The sequence below is a fragment of the Mobula hypostoma genome, chromosome 8 (assembly GCF_963921235.1).
Source record: "Mobula hypostoma chromosome 8, sMobHyp1.1, whole genome shotgun sequence".
Taxonomy (NCBI): Eukaryota; Metazoa; Chordata; class Chondrichthyes; order Myliobatiformes; family Myliobatidae; genus Mobula; species Mobula hypostoma.
In genome coordinates, this window is record NC_086104.1 from 128,029,121 (window position 1) to 128,048,533 (window position 19,413).

The 19,413-nt window shown below is 42.9% G+C and overlaps 1 protein-coding gene across 2 annotated transcripts in view; it reads right to left on the bottom strand.

The window, feature by feature from the left end:
- Window positions 1–19,413, bottom strand: part of LOC134350923 (FHF complex subunit HOOK interacting protein 2A-like) — a 70,150-nt gene that overhangs the window by 37,111 nt on the left and 13,626 nt on the right. The window contains exons 3-6 of one of the 2 annotated variants that reach the window (XM_063056765.1): window positions 18,885–19,054; window positions 18,371–18,475; window positions 6,637–6,759; window positions 2,047–2,277 (exon numbers count right to left, since the gene is read on the bottom strand). In XM_063056765.1, coding sequence (XP_062912835.1) covers window positions 2,047–2,277; window positions 6,637–6,759; window positions 18,371–18,475; window positions 18,885–19,054 — 629 coding nt within the window. The remainder of the gene's footprint in view (window positions 1–2,046; window positions 2,278–6,636; window positions 6,760–18,370; window positions 18,476–18,884; window positions 19,055–19,413) is intronic. The other variant, XM_063056766.1, reaches the window with a different exon arrangement.

Genomic DNA, 19,413 nt, shown 5'->3' on the forward strand with positions numbered 1-19,413 from the left:
GACGTTAGGAAAGTGCAGGCTTGATCACACCTCATATAAATGGCTCCTCCACGAGCAGAAATAGGAGAACTAAGTTTCTGGCATGCACATAATGGACGATTTCACCTGGTCCCTCAACACCACCTCTTCAATCAAGAAAACGTAGCAGCATCTTCACTTCCTGAGGAGGTTGTAGCAAGTGAGGCTTCCACCCAGTCTAACCAATTTTTACAGGAGACTATTGAGAGATGCTGCATCACTGTCTGGTATGGGAATTGCAAGGTATCTGACTGCAAGTGTCTACAAAGGATTGCGAGTACTGCCGAGAGGATCATTGGGGTCTCCCTTCCACCAATCCAAGATATCTATCAGAAGCACCGCATACACAGGGCCCTTTTCGCATTGTCAAGGACCTCTCTTATCCATCCCACAACATCTTTGACCCCTACAATCAGGCAGGAGGTACTGTAATATTCGGACAAGTACTATTGGGATAGGAATGTCACCATCGCTGAGTTACAATACACAGTCCCTTTGGTCCACCAAGTCTGCACTGACGATTTACACTAATCCCACATTAATTACATTTTCTCCTTTTCTTTCACTCACCAAAGCATTAGGGAAAAGTTACAGCAACTAATTAACTTACCACCCTGGACATCTTTGGGATCCGAGAGCACAACAAGGAAGCTCGTGATCACAGGGAGAATGTGCAAACGTTGCACAAACGCCATCCCATGACGGGATTGAACCCAGGCTTATGTCACTGTGATACCCAAGGGACCGATGGATTTTTGAGGATGTAAGGGATTCAGGGGACTGTGATAGTGATGGGAAATGAGGATGAGGAGATTAATGGAAGAGTTGATTTGAAGGATCGGAAGGCCTACGCCTGCCTCTGTTTCTTAAGTCATCATCATTCTGTTCCCAGTCAAAGCAGTAAATTAAGATTTTTTTTGCTCAATTAAAGCCACTAAACACTTTCAGGCTGTGGAAATAGAAAAATCCTGCATAAGAGTCACCATAATTTCTGGGTATTGGATTACTCCTGTTATTTCCATTCTTTGCACGTGCTATCTACACTTCTGGATTCCATATAACAACAATTATGGGTAAACTATTACTTAAAATCAATAGCACGCTGTCACTGGCTTTTGATTGTGGGAGATCAACATGTTTTTGGGCCACTATGTGAGCATAATATTTGTTTTTTCCTAATTTTTAATACAGTGGTTAATTCAGACTGGTGACTGAGACTGACAAATCAGAGATCTTTTTTAAAAATCCCACTAAAGGCAGCTATAAAATATCAATTCAGTTAATTATTGGAATTAAATAAGGGTTAATAATTTAAAACGATAACCATAAAAGTGCTAGATTTTTTTAAAAAAAGTATCTCATTCACAAGTGTCCTTGAGGGTACAAAATCTGACTTTTTAATTCTGTCTGGGTTTATGTGATCACAGACTGCTAAATGTCCTGGAGCTAAGTGATCAGCCATTCAGTTCCAGGATACTTGGGGGGGGGGGTGGGGAGTGGGAGGTAACAAAAAATGTTGGCCTTGCCAGTGAATCCAAACAATTAATCAAAAAATAAAAGGAATAAAATCTTCACCAGAATTCTTCAAAAATTAACTGACAGTTTGAGCTGAATTAGTACGAAAGTGAACTGCAAGATTCCAAACAGCTCCATTTTTAAAACACTGTATAAGAATAGAGATGCTTTTGGTTGTTAATTACAGCATGTCTTCTGAGAAACACAAACGTGAAGCTCATTTTCCAGCAGAAATTGAGAACTAAAATTAATTGTTATAGAAACACAGAAAACCTACAGTGCAATACAGGCCCTTCAGCCCACAATGCTCTGCCGAACATGCATTTACTTTAGAAATTACCTAGGGTTCCCCATAGCCCTCTGCTTTCCTAAGCTCCATGTACCTATCCAGGAGTCTCTTAAAAGACCCTATCATATAGATCACTGGCTCTCAATCCCTCACTTGCCTCCCAACAACCCTGACCATTATCCTCCATTTTCAATCCTCTAAACTACAAGTTATTTCAAACGTACCTGACTTGAGGTCACAGTTAGTATAGCATGAAGCAGGTTCTTTTCCAGCTGAGAGCCTCTATCCTCAGTACTGAGGCAGACAGGACTTTTACATTGGTCAGCATGCGATGAACTAGCCTCTGGAGCCAAACTCGATGCTGATACTACTGCAGAATCAGTGTCCTGTTGTTTAATTTCAGTCTTCTCAGAGGAACATGACAATGATCTTCTGGAATTAGCAAATTTCTTCTTCTGAAAGAGCATTTCATAAGAAGGAAACAGAGAGAAGCATCAGCATATCTAAACTTAAATCACCCAATGCAGTCACAGCGACAAATGTCTTTAATTCCACCCCCACCCTCCAAACTTCCAATACTCTCCGTTCACTAACAGCCTCCTGTAATCTACTGCATTCTGTATTCACAATGTGGTCTTCTCTACAATGGAGAAACCAGTGCAAGTTGGATGATGGCTTTGCAGAGCACCACATTCAGCACTCACGAGTGACCTCAAATTTCCTGCTGCTTGTCACTGAAATTACCGTCCCATCCCCATTCTGATTTATCTGCCACGTTACCATGAAGCCCAATGAAAGGAAAAGCTACTCATCTTCTCTCTGGATAAGTTTTTGTCCTCAACATTTCTTTTCATGTTATAAGTCTGGATTACAGAATTGATGGCATTGTGGCCAAATTCCCAGATGATACGAAGGTGGTGGGGGGGGGGGGGAGCAGGAAGTCTGTAGGGGAACCTGGACAGATTAGGAGAATGGGCAAATAGGTGGCAGATGGAATACAGTGTAGGAGAGTGCATGGTCATGTATATTGGTAGAAGGAGTAAAGGTATAGACTATTTTCTAAATGGGGAGCAAATTCAGAAACCGGAGATACTAAGGAAATTTGGAGTCCTAATGCAGGATTCCCAAAAGGTTAGCTTGCAGGTTGAATAGACAGAAAGGAAGACAAATGCAATATTAGCATTCATTTCAAGAGGACTAGAATATAAGAGCAAGGATATGATCTTATAAGGCACTGGTCCAGATTGCATTTGGAGAACTGTGAGCAGTTGTGGGTTCCTATTTAAGAAAGGATGTGCTAGGGTTGGAGAGTCCAGAGGAAGTTCCCCAGAATGATGCCAGAAATGAAAGGGTTAATGTACAAGGAAAGTTTGATGACTCAAGGTCTGCACTTGCTGGAACTTAAAAGAATTGATGGGGGGTGGTGGTGAAATCTAATTGAAATCTATGGCATATTGAAAGACCTAAGCAGAGTGAACATGGAGAGGATGTTTCCAATGTCGGGGGAGTTCAGGACCAGAGGGCACAGCGTCAAAATACAAGGATACCCCTTTAAAACGGAAATGAGAAGAATTTTTTTTTAGCGGGGGAGGAATTTATTACCACAAATAGCTGTGGAGGCTGAATGATTGGGTATATTTAAGGGGGGGGTTGATAGGTTCTTGATTAGTAAGGGAATAAATTTACGGGGAGAAGTCAGGAGAATGGTATTGAGATCGAAAATACATCAGCCGTGAATGGTGGAGCAGACTCGATGGGTTGAATGACCTAACTCTACTGCAATGTCATGGTCAGTACTGAATTCTCCCAGTTTAGATGACTTACTTTTCATTTATTTCAGAAGTGGCCGCTTCTGCCTGTCACCATTTGTACTCGTTCTTTCTCTTTCTATTTGTACTACTTGGCCTGCTGAGCATGTCCCACTTGGGCACATGCCTACGAGCCATGACCTGCTAGGCATGATTTATGCTCTTACTATCGGCAACATATTACACAGATATAGAAGCTTAATCTGAACCTAACAGCTACTTAACTGCTATACTTACTCATTTGGTCTTAACCGAGAGATACCTGTCTAGTCCTACCCATTTCTCCCCTCTTTTTACTAACTTATTCTCTCTTTCCCAGTTCTGATCAATGGCTCTGGACCTGAAACATTAACTCATTCCTGACTTTTTTAGAATGCTTTGTTTTATTTCAGATTTCCAGAATCTTCAGATTTTTTTGTTAAATTTCAGCCTTTACAGTCTATTGATTCAGGCTCCCAACTTAACCTGCAGATTCTAACCATAGTTGGGTAGAGATCCCACATCTCACAAGGCATGAAATGTTAGCCCTTTCATTTCACTGATAGCATTAATGGAATGAGAAAGCAGGGCATGAAAAAGGCAGGGGAGGAGAGGGCAGAGTAGATCTCTAAGTGAGAACAGGAAAAGATTTAGGAATGAAGAGAATAACAGAATGCTTACAGCTCCAAAGGAGCCTGTTCAGTCCATTAGGTCTGTACTAGTTCTACTGTAAAATAAATCCAATTAGCCCTACTCCCTCATCCTCTCCCCATAACCCTCCAAGTTCCTTCTTTTCAGAGTCATTTAGCTACTTAGTGAATTGAATTTATCTTCACTGTTACTACTGCACAATCCAGACCCCAAACATTCAAAGATTATTGTGAATGTCATTTCTGGTCTTTTAGTATTCTACATTCTCTAATTCTTAACCCTTAGTCAAAGGAAACAGTTTTTCTCTTTCTACTTTGTCGATACCCTTTTACCTCCTAACTCTGTATTCCAAAGACAATGCCGCTATTCTCTCCAGGAAAGAGATGACAAAAACAAGAAACTACAGATGCATATGTTCTGTTTTTTTTTTGTGGCCTGGCTAAGGAAGGCAGGTCAAGCAATATCTCTGGGAGAAACGTAATTATCAATGTTTTGGGTTGAAATGCTACATCAGCACTGACATGAAGAGGCGAGACAGCTAATATAAAAAGAAGAGGACTGATCTACCTCTGCTCACCACCCCTATCTGGCACTACCTGCATGTTATCTCACATCCCACCCCTCTCAATCCACCAATTGCCTCAGAATATTTTCTCGCTATTCCCTTCTCTTTTCTATGGTGGCCATCTTGCCTCTCCTCTTTCAGTCCTGATGCATGGTTTTGACCCGAAACATTGACAATTCCTTTCCTTCTACAGATGCTGTTCAAACTGCTAAATTCCTCCAGCAGATTTTTTAATGTTCCAGATTCCAGCATCTGCAGTATCTTGTTATCTCCACAGAAAAGAAGAGAAGCGAGTTCATGGCTAGCAGAGCCACTCTATAGTGCTAGCTATAGAGATGTGCTCAATGTTGTTCTCAATGCTGTACCTGTAGAATTTATACGTTCTTCCTGAGACCCCACAGATATCCTTCCCGCATCCCAAAGGCTAACTGGCCCCATTGTGCAAGCCTATGTTACAATTTAATGATAATGTAGGGAGAACAAAACTTAAGCTGAATGTAAATGGTGACAGTGAGCTGAAGGCCCTGTTTCTATGCTGCGTGATGTTATAATACTAGAATCATTATTGTCAAGACATTTCCCACTGATACTTGCTCTACTTGACTTCAATCAAATTCACCACCTGGTGCTTTCCCCATTGGACCAGTAACATAATGATCAAAAGAAGTTCTCTTGTGCACAATGAAGAAACTTTTCACTTTCTCTGCCTGTTTTGCAACTCTGATTCAAATCTATTTTTAGACAGTGAAATCTCCGATAATCTTGCAGCAATATCTGTGCAAACTTACTCTTTAATATCTTTTCCAACAGGAGGCAGTCCAATAAATTATCCCTGTAATGTAGTTGTACTTCCACTGAACTTTAAACAGTTAGTACTGTACTTGATTGTTCAGGATTCCTGCAATGCAATATTTTCCATAATCAATGTGACCACTCCCTCTCTTCCCTATCTCTATTAGTGACAAGACATCATAGTGGTAAGCTGTGGTTGAAGCTCACCAGCTGATTTAATATGCTTCTTGTGTTCACATATTATAACAACAGATTGAGAGGATATAAAAGCTCTGAGCGGATCAGCAGGAAATGCTCAACCTTGGGTAGATCTGATTGAGTTGGTTCCCTCTCGAGCCCTAGACTCTGCATGTCAGTCCAGTAAAAGTGACATTTACCCACTTGGCACACAATGTTTTTACCTCGCAAAGCAAACAAGAGTTTTCCAAAACCTTAAAGAACCTTTGATGCACAAAAGGGTAGAAGAGTGTGAGGCTATGCTGCCAACTGCAGATTTTTGTCCAACATTTGATAGATAGGGACATTTCAATTAATTTACATCCCCCACTGTTGCAAGACTCTGTAAGTAGAAGCACACCTGTGCACTTGATAGCAGAGTCCTTGATAGCTACAGCTTCAATCAGGCTTACAGTTAAATCCATAAATGAAACAGCAACCAAACAGTAAAAGATGGCCTTCTTGATTTAGGCCTCAGATATCTTTGCAATACCAAAAGCGATATAAATGTCAACTCTTGACCTCACAATCTATCTTGTCATGGTCTTGCACCCTATTGTCTACCTGGACTGTATTTTCTCTGTAACCTTAACAGTGTATTCTGTATTCTGTTCTTTTTCTCTTGTACTACGTTAATGCACTGATGTGAAATGATCTGTATCATGGCACACAAAATAATGTTTCTCATGCGTTGTATGCGTGACAATATTAAAACAATTACTATTTGCAGCTTACTATACATGAACTCCAAAAGGAGCTGCACATACAACAGAGGACACAGTGGTAGGTGGAACTCAGCCTACCTCCATGAAGAAGTTCATCAGGTAAGGATGCTGTTTTAGTTTCGTACAGACCATGGTTAGGAATTGCACTTCCTCCTTTTCTGTTCTGGATGCAGGGTCCTCACCACACAAGCATATCAATTTCTAACAGAACAGACATCAAACATGCAGATTAGCTACACGGAAAGTTAAGCTGCACTTGTTGCTAAGCATTCACCACTTTAAAACTTTACATTTATGGAAATATCCTGGCTGGGAGGTTTACTAATGCTACTCGGGAGGGTTGAGACTAGTTTTGCAAGCGGCTGGGAACTGGAACACCAGGTCAGTAAGTGAAGTATTAGACAGGAAGGTAGATGTCAGGGCATGCTGATAGGCAAAATCAAAGTAACAGGCGTGATGGGATGGACAGCTTGAAGTGTGTATATTTTAACGCCAGTATTATGGGTAAGGGAGATTAACTTAAGAGCAGTGCACGTAACTACGATGCTGTGACCATTACTGAGGCTTGGTTGAAAGAGGGACAAGAATGAGTGATTAATGAACCAGGTTTTCGAAGTTTTAGAAAAGACTAAGGAGGAGGTAAAAGGGAGGGGGGAGTTGCACTACTAATCGGGACTATATCACAGCTATCTTAGAGGTAGGATATATATGCATTTGGAAACCCATGGCCTAATTAGGGAGAGCCCGTATGGCTTTGTGCGGGTTTTTTGACAAGGTGACGAGAGAGGTTGATGAAGGTAGAACAGTGGATGTTGTCTACATGGATTTTAGTAAGGTGTTTGGTAAAATCCCTCATGGAAGACTAATCCAGAAGACTAGGATGGATAGGGTCCGCAGCGAATTGAGTTTGGATTCAGAACTAGCTTATATGTAGAAGACAGAGGGTAGTAAACGATGGGTCTTATTCGAGCTGGAGGTCCGTATTTGTGGTGTTCCACAGGGATCTTGCTGGGACCTCTGCTGTTTGTGATGTTTATAAATGACATGGATGAAAACGTAGCTGTGTGGGTTTGTAAGTAGGTGGATGATATCAAGATTGGTGCAGTTGTGGATACTGTATTAAATCAATTGCAGATTTGGGCAGAGAAATGGCAGATGGAGATTAACCCAGATAAATGTGAGGTGCTGCACCTTGGTGGGTGACAGTATGTGTTGCTGAACAGAGAGATCTTGGGATCCAAGTTCACAGCTCCTTGAAAGTGGCTACACAGGTCGATAAGGTAGTTAGAAAGCTTATGGAATGCTTGTTTTTATTAGTCGAAGCGTTGATTTCAAAAGTCAAGAGGTTATGTTGCAACTTTATAGAACTCTGGTTCGGCCACATCTGGAGTATTGCATACAGTTCTGGTCACCCCACTATAGGAAGAATGTTGAGGCTTTGGAAATGGTGCAGAAGATCTTTACCAGGATGCTGCTTAGTTTAGAGGGCATGTGCTATCAAGAGGGAGTGGACTAGCTTGGGTTTTCTTCTCTGGAGCATCAGAGACTGAGGGGAGATCTGATAAGAGGTTTATAAGATTATGATAGGCATAGATAGAGTAGACAGGGCTATCTTTTTCTCAGGGGAGAAAATGTCCAATACCAGTGGGCATCAGAATCAGGTTTTATATCACTGGCATATGTCGTGAAATTCATTAACTTAGCGAAAGGAGTGCAATGCAATATGTGATAATATAATTAATTAGTTGATATATATGTGTGTGTGTGTGTGTGTAAAATAATTGAATTAAAGATAGTGCAAAAACAGAAATAATTTTAAAAAGTGAGGTAGTGTTCATGGGTTCAACGTCCATTTAGGAATCGGATCGCAGAGGGGAAGAAGCTGTTCCTGTATCACTGAGTGTGTACCTTCAGGCTTCTGTATGGTAACAATGAGAAGAGGGCATGTCCTGGGTGGTGGGGATCCTTAATGATGGATGCCACCTTTCTGAGGATGTCTTGGAAACTATGGAGGCTTGTATCTATGATGGAACTGACTAATTTTACAACTTTCTGTAGCTTCTTTTGGTCCTGTATAATAGCACACCCCCCTCCACCCCACCATACCAGATAGTGTTGCAGCCTGTCAGAATGCTCTCCACGGTACCCTAATGAAATTTAGCTATTCTCATGCCTTCTTTATAGCTGCATCGATATGTGGTGTCCAGGCCAGATTTTCAGAGATTTTGATACCCAGGAACTTGTAATTGCTCACTCTCTCCACTTCTGATCCCTTTACAAGGATTGATTTGTGTTCCCCCATCCTACCCTTTCTGAAGTCCACAATCAGCTCTTTGGTCTTACTGACGTTGAATGCAAGGTTGTTGCTGTGACACCACTCCATTTGCTCCTGTCCACCCTCTTGTCACCATCTGAGATTCTACCAACAACAGTTGTATCATCAGCAAATTTATAGAAGGCATTTGAGCTGTGCCTATCCACACAGTCATGGGTACAGAGAGAGTAGAGCAGTGGGCTAAGCACACATCAACGAGGAAAAGATATTATCACCAATCCGCACAGATTGTGGTCTTCCGGTTAGGAAGCCGAGGATCCAATTGCAGAGGCCCAGGTTCTGTAGCTTATCGATCAGCACTGTACGAATGATGGCATTAAACACTGAGCTATAGTCAATAAACAGCATCCTGTATTGTCCAGGTGGTCTAAAGCCGTGTGAAGAGCCAATTAGTTTAGATAGCATCTACCGTAGACCTATTAGGGTGATAGGCAAATTGCAGTAAGTCCACGTCCTTGCTGAGGCTGGAGTTTATTCTAGCCGTGACCAACCTCTCAAAGCATTTCATCACCACAGATGTGAGTGCTACTGGGCGATAGTCATTAATGCAGCTCACACCACTCTTCTTGGGCATTGATATAATTGTTGCCCTTTTGAAGGTGGAGTCTGCCAACTGTAGCAGTAAGAGGTTAAAAATGCCCTTGAATACATGCATTGAAGGTGAGAGGAGGTAGATTCAAAGGGGAAGTGAGGGGTAAGTTTTTTTACTCAGAGTGATGGATGCCTGGAATGCGCTGCCTGGTATGGTGGTAGATGCAAATACATTAGAAGCTTTTGAAGGACATTAAGATAGGTACATGGATGCAAGGAAAGTTAAGTGATATGGACATTGTATAGGTAGGAGGGATAAGTTTTTGTTTATTTTAATTTACTTTTTGATAGTTCCTGCACAACTCTGTGGGCCGAAGGGCATGTTCCTGTGCTGTACTCTTCTATGTTCTATGAAATTTAATAAAATCCCAAATTTACAACATAAAATGCAGTACAGCAGAACAGCACAGGAAAGAAATCTGTAAGTCTGTGATGTTGTCCTAAGTTAATGATGTGTGATTACACTAACTCTTTCTGCCTGCATATGGGCCAGATCCCTCCTTTCTCTGCATAGTCAAAAGCCTTTCAAAAAGCTTCCTAAATGTTTCTACCATATTTGTCTCCACCACCATCCCTGGCAGAGTATTTCAGGCACCCACAACTGTGTGCAAAAAAGAACTGCCCTGTCCAACATCTTCCTGTAAATTTACAAACTCTCACCTTAAGTACACAATCTGTGGTATTAGCCATTTTGTGTCTAGGAAAACATGCCAACTCTTTACTCTATCCATGCCTTACATAATTTTATAAACCTCTATTAAGTCTCCTCTGAGCCTCCCCCACTAAAGACAAAACAAATCAAAAATTTTCCAACCTCTCCTTATAGCACATGCTCTCTAATCTAGTCAGCATCCCATTAAACCTCTTCTGCACTGTCTCCAAAACCGCCATATCTTTCTGATAAAGGGGCAATCAGAAATGAATGCAATACTCTAGATGTGGCCTAACCTGAAGTGTTATAAATTGCAACATAACCCCCTGACTACACTGGACAACAAAGATTTTGCTTCCTGAATACTTTTGGGTGTATCTTACGGATTTTGGGCTGCTGATCGTGATAACCACCATGAAATTTCCTATTTCACTATTTTTTTGAAATTGCCTATGTTTGTTATTTCAATTCATAATTCAAGTCAGTATAACTGATGCCAGGATAAAATAAGGCATTTTTGTTGGTCCACAGATCAAACAGGTCATCAATGACAGGCAAATCGAAGAACTTCTAGTGGGACCAGAGAAAATCGCATGGAAGGGATTCAAGGATGTTGTAGAAAATTTTATTGGCAATTACAGAGCACAAAATTACGTGCATCTGGTTGACAACATGCTTCAAGCATACAAAACCATGAAGTGCAACATGTCACTAAAGGTTCATTTTCTGCATTCCTATTTAGACTTCTTCCCTGCAAATATTGGTGCTGTCAGTGATAAGTATGGTGAAAGGTTTCATCAGGACATTACTATCATGGAGAAACAATATCAAGGCAACTGGAATGCATCAATGCTGGCTGATTATTGTTGGACACTTCAGCAAGATGTCACTGAGTACAAATGAAAATCATCAACGAAACAGTTTTTACCTTAGTTGAACTATTGCAGTGTCAGTACCAATATGCAATTAAATGCATCATTTTCAATAAAATTACTTGTTTCTCAAAATTCCTACATGATACAAATAGTCTAAATTTATATACATGTTCAGCTTCAGGTAACCTATCATAAACAAAGAAAATTTCTGAGGAAGCAATACTTTGGAAAAAAAAATTGTCCAATGCTATTAAAGGAAAGCATACCATATGCTTGCTTATCGTTCTCTCATCTTGTGTGGCCACTTTCAGGGACTTGGATACCAAGATACAACTTTATATTAACACTGTTAAGAGTCTTGCCATTAACAGTGACCGTCCCTTTACAGTTGATCTCCTGATGTGCAACACTTCACTCTTGGCTGGATTAAGCTCTGCCATTTCTCCACCCATTTCTGCAAATGCTGTATCCTCTGTCAATCTTCTACACGGTTCACAACACCACCAATCTTTGTATCATTTGTAAACACACATACTCATCCATCCATGCTGTCATTTATACATATGACAAAAAGTAGAAGAGGTCCTAGATCCATATAGAACACACTAGTCACACACCTCCAACCAGAGCAACACACATAAAATGCTGGAGGAACTTTGCAGGTCCGGTAGCATCTATGGAAATGAATAAACAGTCCATGTTTTGGGCCGGGACACTTCTTCAGGACTGTTTATTCATTTCCATAGACGCTACCTGACCTGCTCAGTTCCTCCAGCATGTTGTGTGCATTGCTCTAGATTTCCAGCATCTGCAGAATCTCCTGATTTGCGCCTCCGACCAGAATAAGACTCATTGACTGCTACCTTCTATCTTCCATGGGCAAGCCAATTTTGAACCAGGAGGTCCGTAGTCTGCTGAGGGCTAGATCTGTGGCTCTCAGGTCTGATGATCTAGGACTATACCAGAAGACCAAGTATAACTTACGGAAGGCTATCTCAAGAGCAAAAGAACAATTCCGATTGAGGTTAGAGGCAGAATCGGATGCACATCAACTCTGGCAGAGTCGGCAGGCCACTACTTCCTACAAAGTGAAACCTAACTTCATGAATGGCAGTGATGATTCACTCCTAGATGAGCTCAAATCCTTTTATGCTCACTTTGAAAGGGAAAATAAAACTAAAGCTATGAGGATATCTGCAGCGTCCAGTGACCATGTGATCTCTGTCTTGGAAGCCAACATCAGAACGTCTTTCCAGAGGGTGAACCCTTGCAAGGTGACAGGCGCCAAAGGCGTACATGGTAGGATTCTGAAAGCCTGTACAAACCAACTGGTGGGTGTGTTCAAAGATTTTCAATCTCTCACTGCTGCAGACCGAAGTTCCCTCCTGTTTCAAAAGGGCAATAAGTATACCAGTGCCCAAGAAGAGCAGAGTAAGCTGCCTTAATGACTATTGTCCACTAGCACTCACATCAATGGTGATGAAATGCTTTGAGAGGCAACTCCTGCCTCAGCAAGGTCCTGGACCCACTGCAATTTGCCTATCACCACAATAGGTCTACACTGGATTCAATCTCATTGGCTCTTACTGCGGCCTTGGATCACCTGGACAATACTAATATTTACATCAGGCTGTTGCTTATTGGCTACAGTTCAGTGTTTAACAGTCATTTCTATAGTTCTGATCGACAAGCTCCAAAACCTGGGCCTTTGTACCTTCCTCTGCAACTGGATCCTCAGCTTCTTCACTGGAAGACCACAGTTGGTGCAGATTGGAAGTAACATTTCTGCCTTGCTGAACTGGCACACTTCAAGGATGTGTGCTTAACCCACTGCTCTACTCTCTCTGTGAATTGATTGTGGACTTCAGAAAGGGTAAGGGAAAGGAACACACTCTTATCAAGGGATCAGAAGTGGAAAGGGTGAGCAATTTCAAGTTTCTGGGTGTCAGTATCGCTGAGGATCGATCCTGGGCCCAGCATATTGATGCAGTTACAAAAAAAGTATGACAGCAGCTATGGTTAATTAGGAGTTTGAGAAGAATTGATATGTTACTAAAAACATCCAGGACATCTTCAAGGAGTGATGCCTCAGAAAGGCGACATCCATCATTAAGGACCTCCATCACCCAGAACATGCCCTCTTCTCATTGCTACCATCAGGGAGGAGTTACAGGAACCTGAAGGCACATGCTCAACAATTCAGGAATAGCTTCTTCCCCTCTGACATCAGATTTCTAAATGGACAATGAACCCACAAACGCTATCTTGCCACTTTTTCCCTTCTTTTTGCACTATTTTATTTCTTTAATTTAACTTTACATATATGAATATTAAAGCTGATTCTGAAGCCAAAACATCAGACCGCCCTGGATCCCATGCATCTTAATCTTTTTAATGAGTCTACCAGGAGGGACTTGTCCATTGCTTTCCTAAAATCCATAACATCCATATGAACAATATAAATATGAAGGTGTGGAAAACTGTGAAAGGAGTTAATGCACCTGTTCACTGAAACTACTAAACAACCCACTATGTCAACAACGAACAATCATGAAGCTCCCCAATGCTGTAGTCAAGGGACTTCCCAATGGCACAGAAGGAGATAACAGAGCAGCACAATGGAAAGAAACAACAGAGCTGCCCACCCACAAAGTGGAAGGTAGTAAAAGGGAATCACCGAGGCAGTGGAAGGAGGCTAAATAGAATAACCCCCACACTTCTAACCAAGTTCTCATCTACTACCCCCAGTGACACTGCAGAAGGGTATTGGAGTACAATACAGCACCATGTAATATGGAAATGAGCTAGCTGGTCTGTAGGCTGGAACTGAGGTGATCAGTGCTGCAAGTGGGAAAGCCATATTTGGAACAGCCTTTGGTGCATGCCTTAGGTCCCCAGGTCTTCATACTTCTCTCTGTCTCTCTCCACCATACACCTAAACCATGGAAGCCTTTTCATTGCCAGATATTCTTTCCACTTGACTTGTCCTGCTGCAGCCACTTTAATTTTCTGTTCCACTCCCACTGCACTCTCTCTCAGTCCTCAGCACCTTAAATGCACCAGTGAAGTTCACCAGAAACTCAAGAAACATCTACTACCATGGCTTCTCATCTCAGATCTGAGTTCCAGAATTGCAAGTCACCTATCCATGCTTCTGGATATTGGTGACGATTCAGTCGTTCAAAGTTCAGAATAAAATTTAACGTCCAAGTACGCATATGCTACTATATACTACTTTTACTTTTCTTGCAGATATTTATAGGAAAAGAAATACAACAGAATTCATGAAAAACTACAAATAAATAAAGACTGACAAACAACCAATGTGCAAAAGAAGACAAATTGCACAAATAAAATAATACTGAGAACATGAGTTGTAAGGAGTCCTTGCACGTCGTTAGCAGTCACTGCTCTGAGGAAATTAAGCATCTTACAGTTAAATGTCGGCCCCATTACCTGCTCAGGGAGTTTCCTGTTGTTTTTATCACTGCTGCCTACAATCCACCCCCCCCCCCACCGAGTGCAAATGCCAAGGATGCACTGGGAGAGCTCTCTTCAAAACAAGCACCCGCACAATTCTTTCATAATTGCAGGAGGTTTCAATCATGTTAATTTGTTGGAGATTTTACCCAAATTCTTTTAATATGGCACCACAGCCACTAGGGAAACAAACAGATGCGGTACTTACAAAGTCATCGTACACCCTCATCTTGACACATAGAACAAATCTACGGCACATTACAGGCCCTTCGGTCCACAATGTTATGCCAACCATGTAACCTACTCTAGAATCTGTCTAGAATTACCCTTAGCGCATAGCCCTCTATTTTTCTAAGCTCCATGTACCTATCTAAGTGTCTCTTAAAAGACCCTATTGTATCTGTTTTTACCACCGTCACGGGCAGTGCATTCCACGCACCCACCACTCTCTGTGTAAAAAACTTACCTCTGACATTCCCCTTGTATCTACTTCCAAGCACCTTAAAACTATGCCCTCTCGTATTAGCCATTTCAGCCCTGGGAAAAAGCCTCTGGTTATCCACACAGTCAATGCCTCTCACCATCTTATACACCTCTATCATATCACCTCTCATCTGCCGTCGCTCCAAGGAGAAGAGGCCAAGTTCACTCATCTCCATAAAGTTAATCGCAGCATACACCACTGCTGAAAATGGAGAAACCAGCCAAGAGGACCATCACTGTATGGCCTAATGAGGTCATCTCTATGCTTCAAGACTGTTCTGAATGGACCAACTGGACGCCACAAATGGAGCAGACACAGACCTTGAGAAATATGCCTCATCGGGGGTAGTGAGGGATAAAGTAAAGAACTAGTACGTTGATTGGTGAGATGAGGTAAGAGAGGGAAAAGGGGATGGAAAATGGAGGAGGGGGGAGGTTGAGGGACATTACCGGATGTTTGAGAAATCGATGTTCATGCCATCAGGTTGGAGGCTACTCAAACGGAATATAAGGTGTTGTTCCTCCAACCTAAGTGTGGCCTCATCACAACAGTGGAGGAGGCCATGGATGGACATATTGGAATGAGAATGGGAAGTGGAATTAAAATGGGTGGTCACTGCTTGTTTTGGCAGATGGAGTGCAGATACTCGGTAAAGTGGTCTCCCAATCTACATCAGGTCTCACCGATGTACAGCAGGCCGCACCAGGAGCACCGAACACAGTAAATGACCCCAACAGACTCACAGGTGAAGTGTCGTCTCACCTGGAAAGACTGTTTAGGGCCCAGGATGGTAGTGAGGGAGCAGGTGTAGCATTTGTTCCGCTTGCAAGGATAAGTGCCAGGAGGGAGATCAGTGGGGAGGGACGAATGGACAAGGGAGTTGCCTAGGAAGCAATCCCTGCAGAAAGCAGAAAGTGGGGGGGGGGGGGGAGGAGGGAAAGCTATGCTTTGTGGTAGGATCCTGTTGGAGGTGGCGCAAGTTTTGGAGAATTATGTGCTGGACGCGGAGGCTGATGTGGGGTGGTAGGTGAGGACAAGAGGAACCCTATCCCTGGTCGGGTGGCGGGAGGATGGGGTAAGAGCAGATGTGTGTGAAATGGAAGAGATGTGGTTGAGGGCAAATTTCTCACGTCTGCCTCCAAGTGGCACATACTGGTAAACTGCTTCAGCTGGCAGGCTAAACAATGTGAGGGGGTGGTGTTAACATGGCATCACTGGGCGAAGGACCTTGTCGATGAAGTCACCGGCCAGGGCGGATGAGTTCTCCGGAGAACTACAACGACCATGTGTTCGAGACCAGGGTGAGCCACCGAGTTGGAGGTCTTTGGCTTTGGTCTGGTCCGGAGAGGGATGGGCACAGCCCGGCCTCACCAGTCTGAGGCTGACGATGGCGCCCCTACGACCCATAGGCAGGTTGCGGGATCCAAACTGAACCAATGGCTGTGAGGTTAAACACAGCTCCAATGTCATATTTGCTGAAGACAACACTGTTGTTGGTCGAATCAAAGGTGGTGATGGATTAGTATATAGGAGGGATGTTGAAGATGTGGCTGAGTGAGGTGACAACACCAACCTCTCACTCAATGTCAGCAAGACCAAGGAGCTGATTATTGACTTCAGAAGGAGGAAGGAGGTCCATGAGCCAGTCCTCATCGGGGGATCAGAGGTTTAGAGGATCAATATGTTTAAATTCTTCAGTGTTATCACTTCAGAGGATTGGTCCTCGACGCAGCACATAGATGCAATTAAGAAGAAAGCACAGCAGCACCTCTACTTCCTTTGAAATTTGTGAAGATTCGGCATGACATCTAAAACCCCTCCATCCAGGCCATGCTTTCTTTTGCTGCTGCCAGCAGGAAGGAAAATACAGGAGCCTTAGGTCCCACTCTGCCAGGTTCAGGAACAGTTATTACCCCTCAACCATCAGGCTCCTGAAGCAGGATAGCTTCACTCAGCCAACAATGAACTGATTCCATAACCTATGGACTCACTTTCAAGGAATTTACAACTCATGATCTCGATATATATAACACACACACACACACACACACACACACACACACACACAATTTATTTATTTATTATTTTTCTTTTTTTGTGTTTTCTCAATTTCTTTTGCACATTTGTTGTTTGTACATCTATGTATGCAGTTTTTCATTGATTCTATTGTTTTGTACTTACTGTGAATGCTCACAAAAAATGAATCTCAGGGAAATATATGGTGACATATATGCACTTTGATAATAAATTTAGTTTCAATATTGAACACAAGCAGATTGAAAATCGCCCGCCTATATGCTGATTTGTCATCACCTTTGATTCGACTAAGCACACAGTCTTGTAGTGCACCTGGGCTGATGGTGAGTGTGGGGGAGAAGCTGTTGCCAATCCGAACTGACTGAGATCTGTCAGTGAGGATCAAGTTGCAAAGGAAAGTATTAAGGGCCAGGTTTTGGAGCTTGGTGATGGGGATTCAGGGGAGGATAGTGTTGAATGCTGAACTGTAGTCAATAACAAGCATCGTGACATATGCTCCAGAGCCAAGTGAAGGACTAATGAAATGACATCTGCTGTTGATCTCTTGTGCTGACAGGCAAATTGGAGTGGATCCTGGTCCCCCTACAGGCAGGAGTCAATATGCTTCATGACCAATCTCTCGAAACACATCATCGCAGTGGATGTCAGTGCTACTGGATGATAGCCATCAAGGTATGTTACCATATTCTTCTTGGGCACTGATATGATGGAAGCCTGCTTGAAGTAGGTGGGTACCTCGGACTGCTGAAGCAAATGGCTGAAGATGTGATTGAACACTTCAGCCAGTTGACTAGCACAGGTCTTCAGTACTCAGCTGAGTACGTCGTCGGGGGCAGATGCTTTTTGTGGATTCACTCTCCCGAGAGCTGCTCTCAGACCAGAGTCTAAAATCACAGGGTCATTGGGAGCTTTGGGGGTTCAGGAAGGTGCCTCCACATTCTGTTGGTCAAAGCAGGCGTAAAAGGAATTGAGTTCATCTGACAGCAAAACCTTGTTGTCATTGGAATAATAACTCCTCTGGACCGACCTCATGTGAATGCTTGCTGTTTTTTGAACCGTTATCATCTATGCTTGACCTGCTGAGCATTTCCCAGCATCACAATTTGAGTATCTCGCCTCCTCTTCCTTGGACTACTGTTTCCCAGTGGCTTACTCCATGGTGTGCTGCTCTGGGTCTGACACAGCTGGACAAGGACCATATGTCAAAGCAGCTGCAGTGCAACAGCTTTCAGACACAGACTGCCCAAGCTCACGCAGGCACAATGATCGGTATGTCAAAGGGTGCGAGGAAATGGCTAAATAACAAACAGAAGTCAACATTAAGTGCTTGGTTAGTGGGGGGATTGCGTTGGACTTACCTGGACAGGCCGGTGCACATTGATATGAGGCAGTAATGGCTGCTGAATTTGCCCTAGGAGTTTGGTGGCAAGGACCAGTACCTGCTGTTTCATGCCAGGGGGATACTGTGAACAAGAAAACATAGCTCATCTTGGATCCGATGATGCTCATGCTGAACCAACTCCCAATGTATTCTGCCAGCTCCAACCCTTGCTCAGGAATATGACTCCCTGCACCCACAGTCCAACCAGCCCTACCCACCCCGTCTCTTCCCCCACCAGCAGAATTCTCTCCCTCGGACCTACTACTGAGCGTTGCTACCCATCTCTTCGCTTTCGTCACCTCATACCTTCCCAGTCACACCGATGTGACCACTCATCCCACCTACACCTCTTGTCAGCCCTACCCATTCACACTGGTTGCTCCCTCTAATTCTCCAAGCCCCAACCACATCCTCACCAACACCGCACCATCTATTCCTCCCTCCTCCCATTTATAGTTCTGTGTCCCTCCTTCGCTGCTAATTTTGCTTACCCCAGCCTTGGCTAGAGTACAGAGTGTCTCCAGTATCTTATGCTGTAAGAAATATTCCATACATGGACCCGTCTCTCCTGATCCACTCTGCTTCTCCTCGTAAATAAGTATATCCACCATCTGCCTTAGGTGCCATGGGATGTCTGTTTGTCTCACTGGGAGGTTTTCATCTGGAAAACAAGATAATGCTGAGTTTGTCTCAGTGTTACAAACAACCAGGAACTGCTCACTCACTTCCAGTGACTGATTTTACCATGACACTGGTACACAGTAGGCACTGAAGTCATTAGCATGTACTGAAAACAACACACACAGTGCTGATCCAAACTTGGAGGAACCATTTATTGTTTCAGGATATCTCTTCATCTTCTGAGGTATTTTTGAAACAGTATGTAGAGAGCTCTACTAAGAAAGGCGCTGTACCCAACCTTAGGGAATGAGGATGGGTGAGTAATAGAAGTGTCTGAAGAAAGAAGTGTGAAGATTGAGAATCAGCAAGTCTCTGTAAGAGTTGAAATCAAAGATGTTA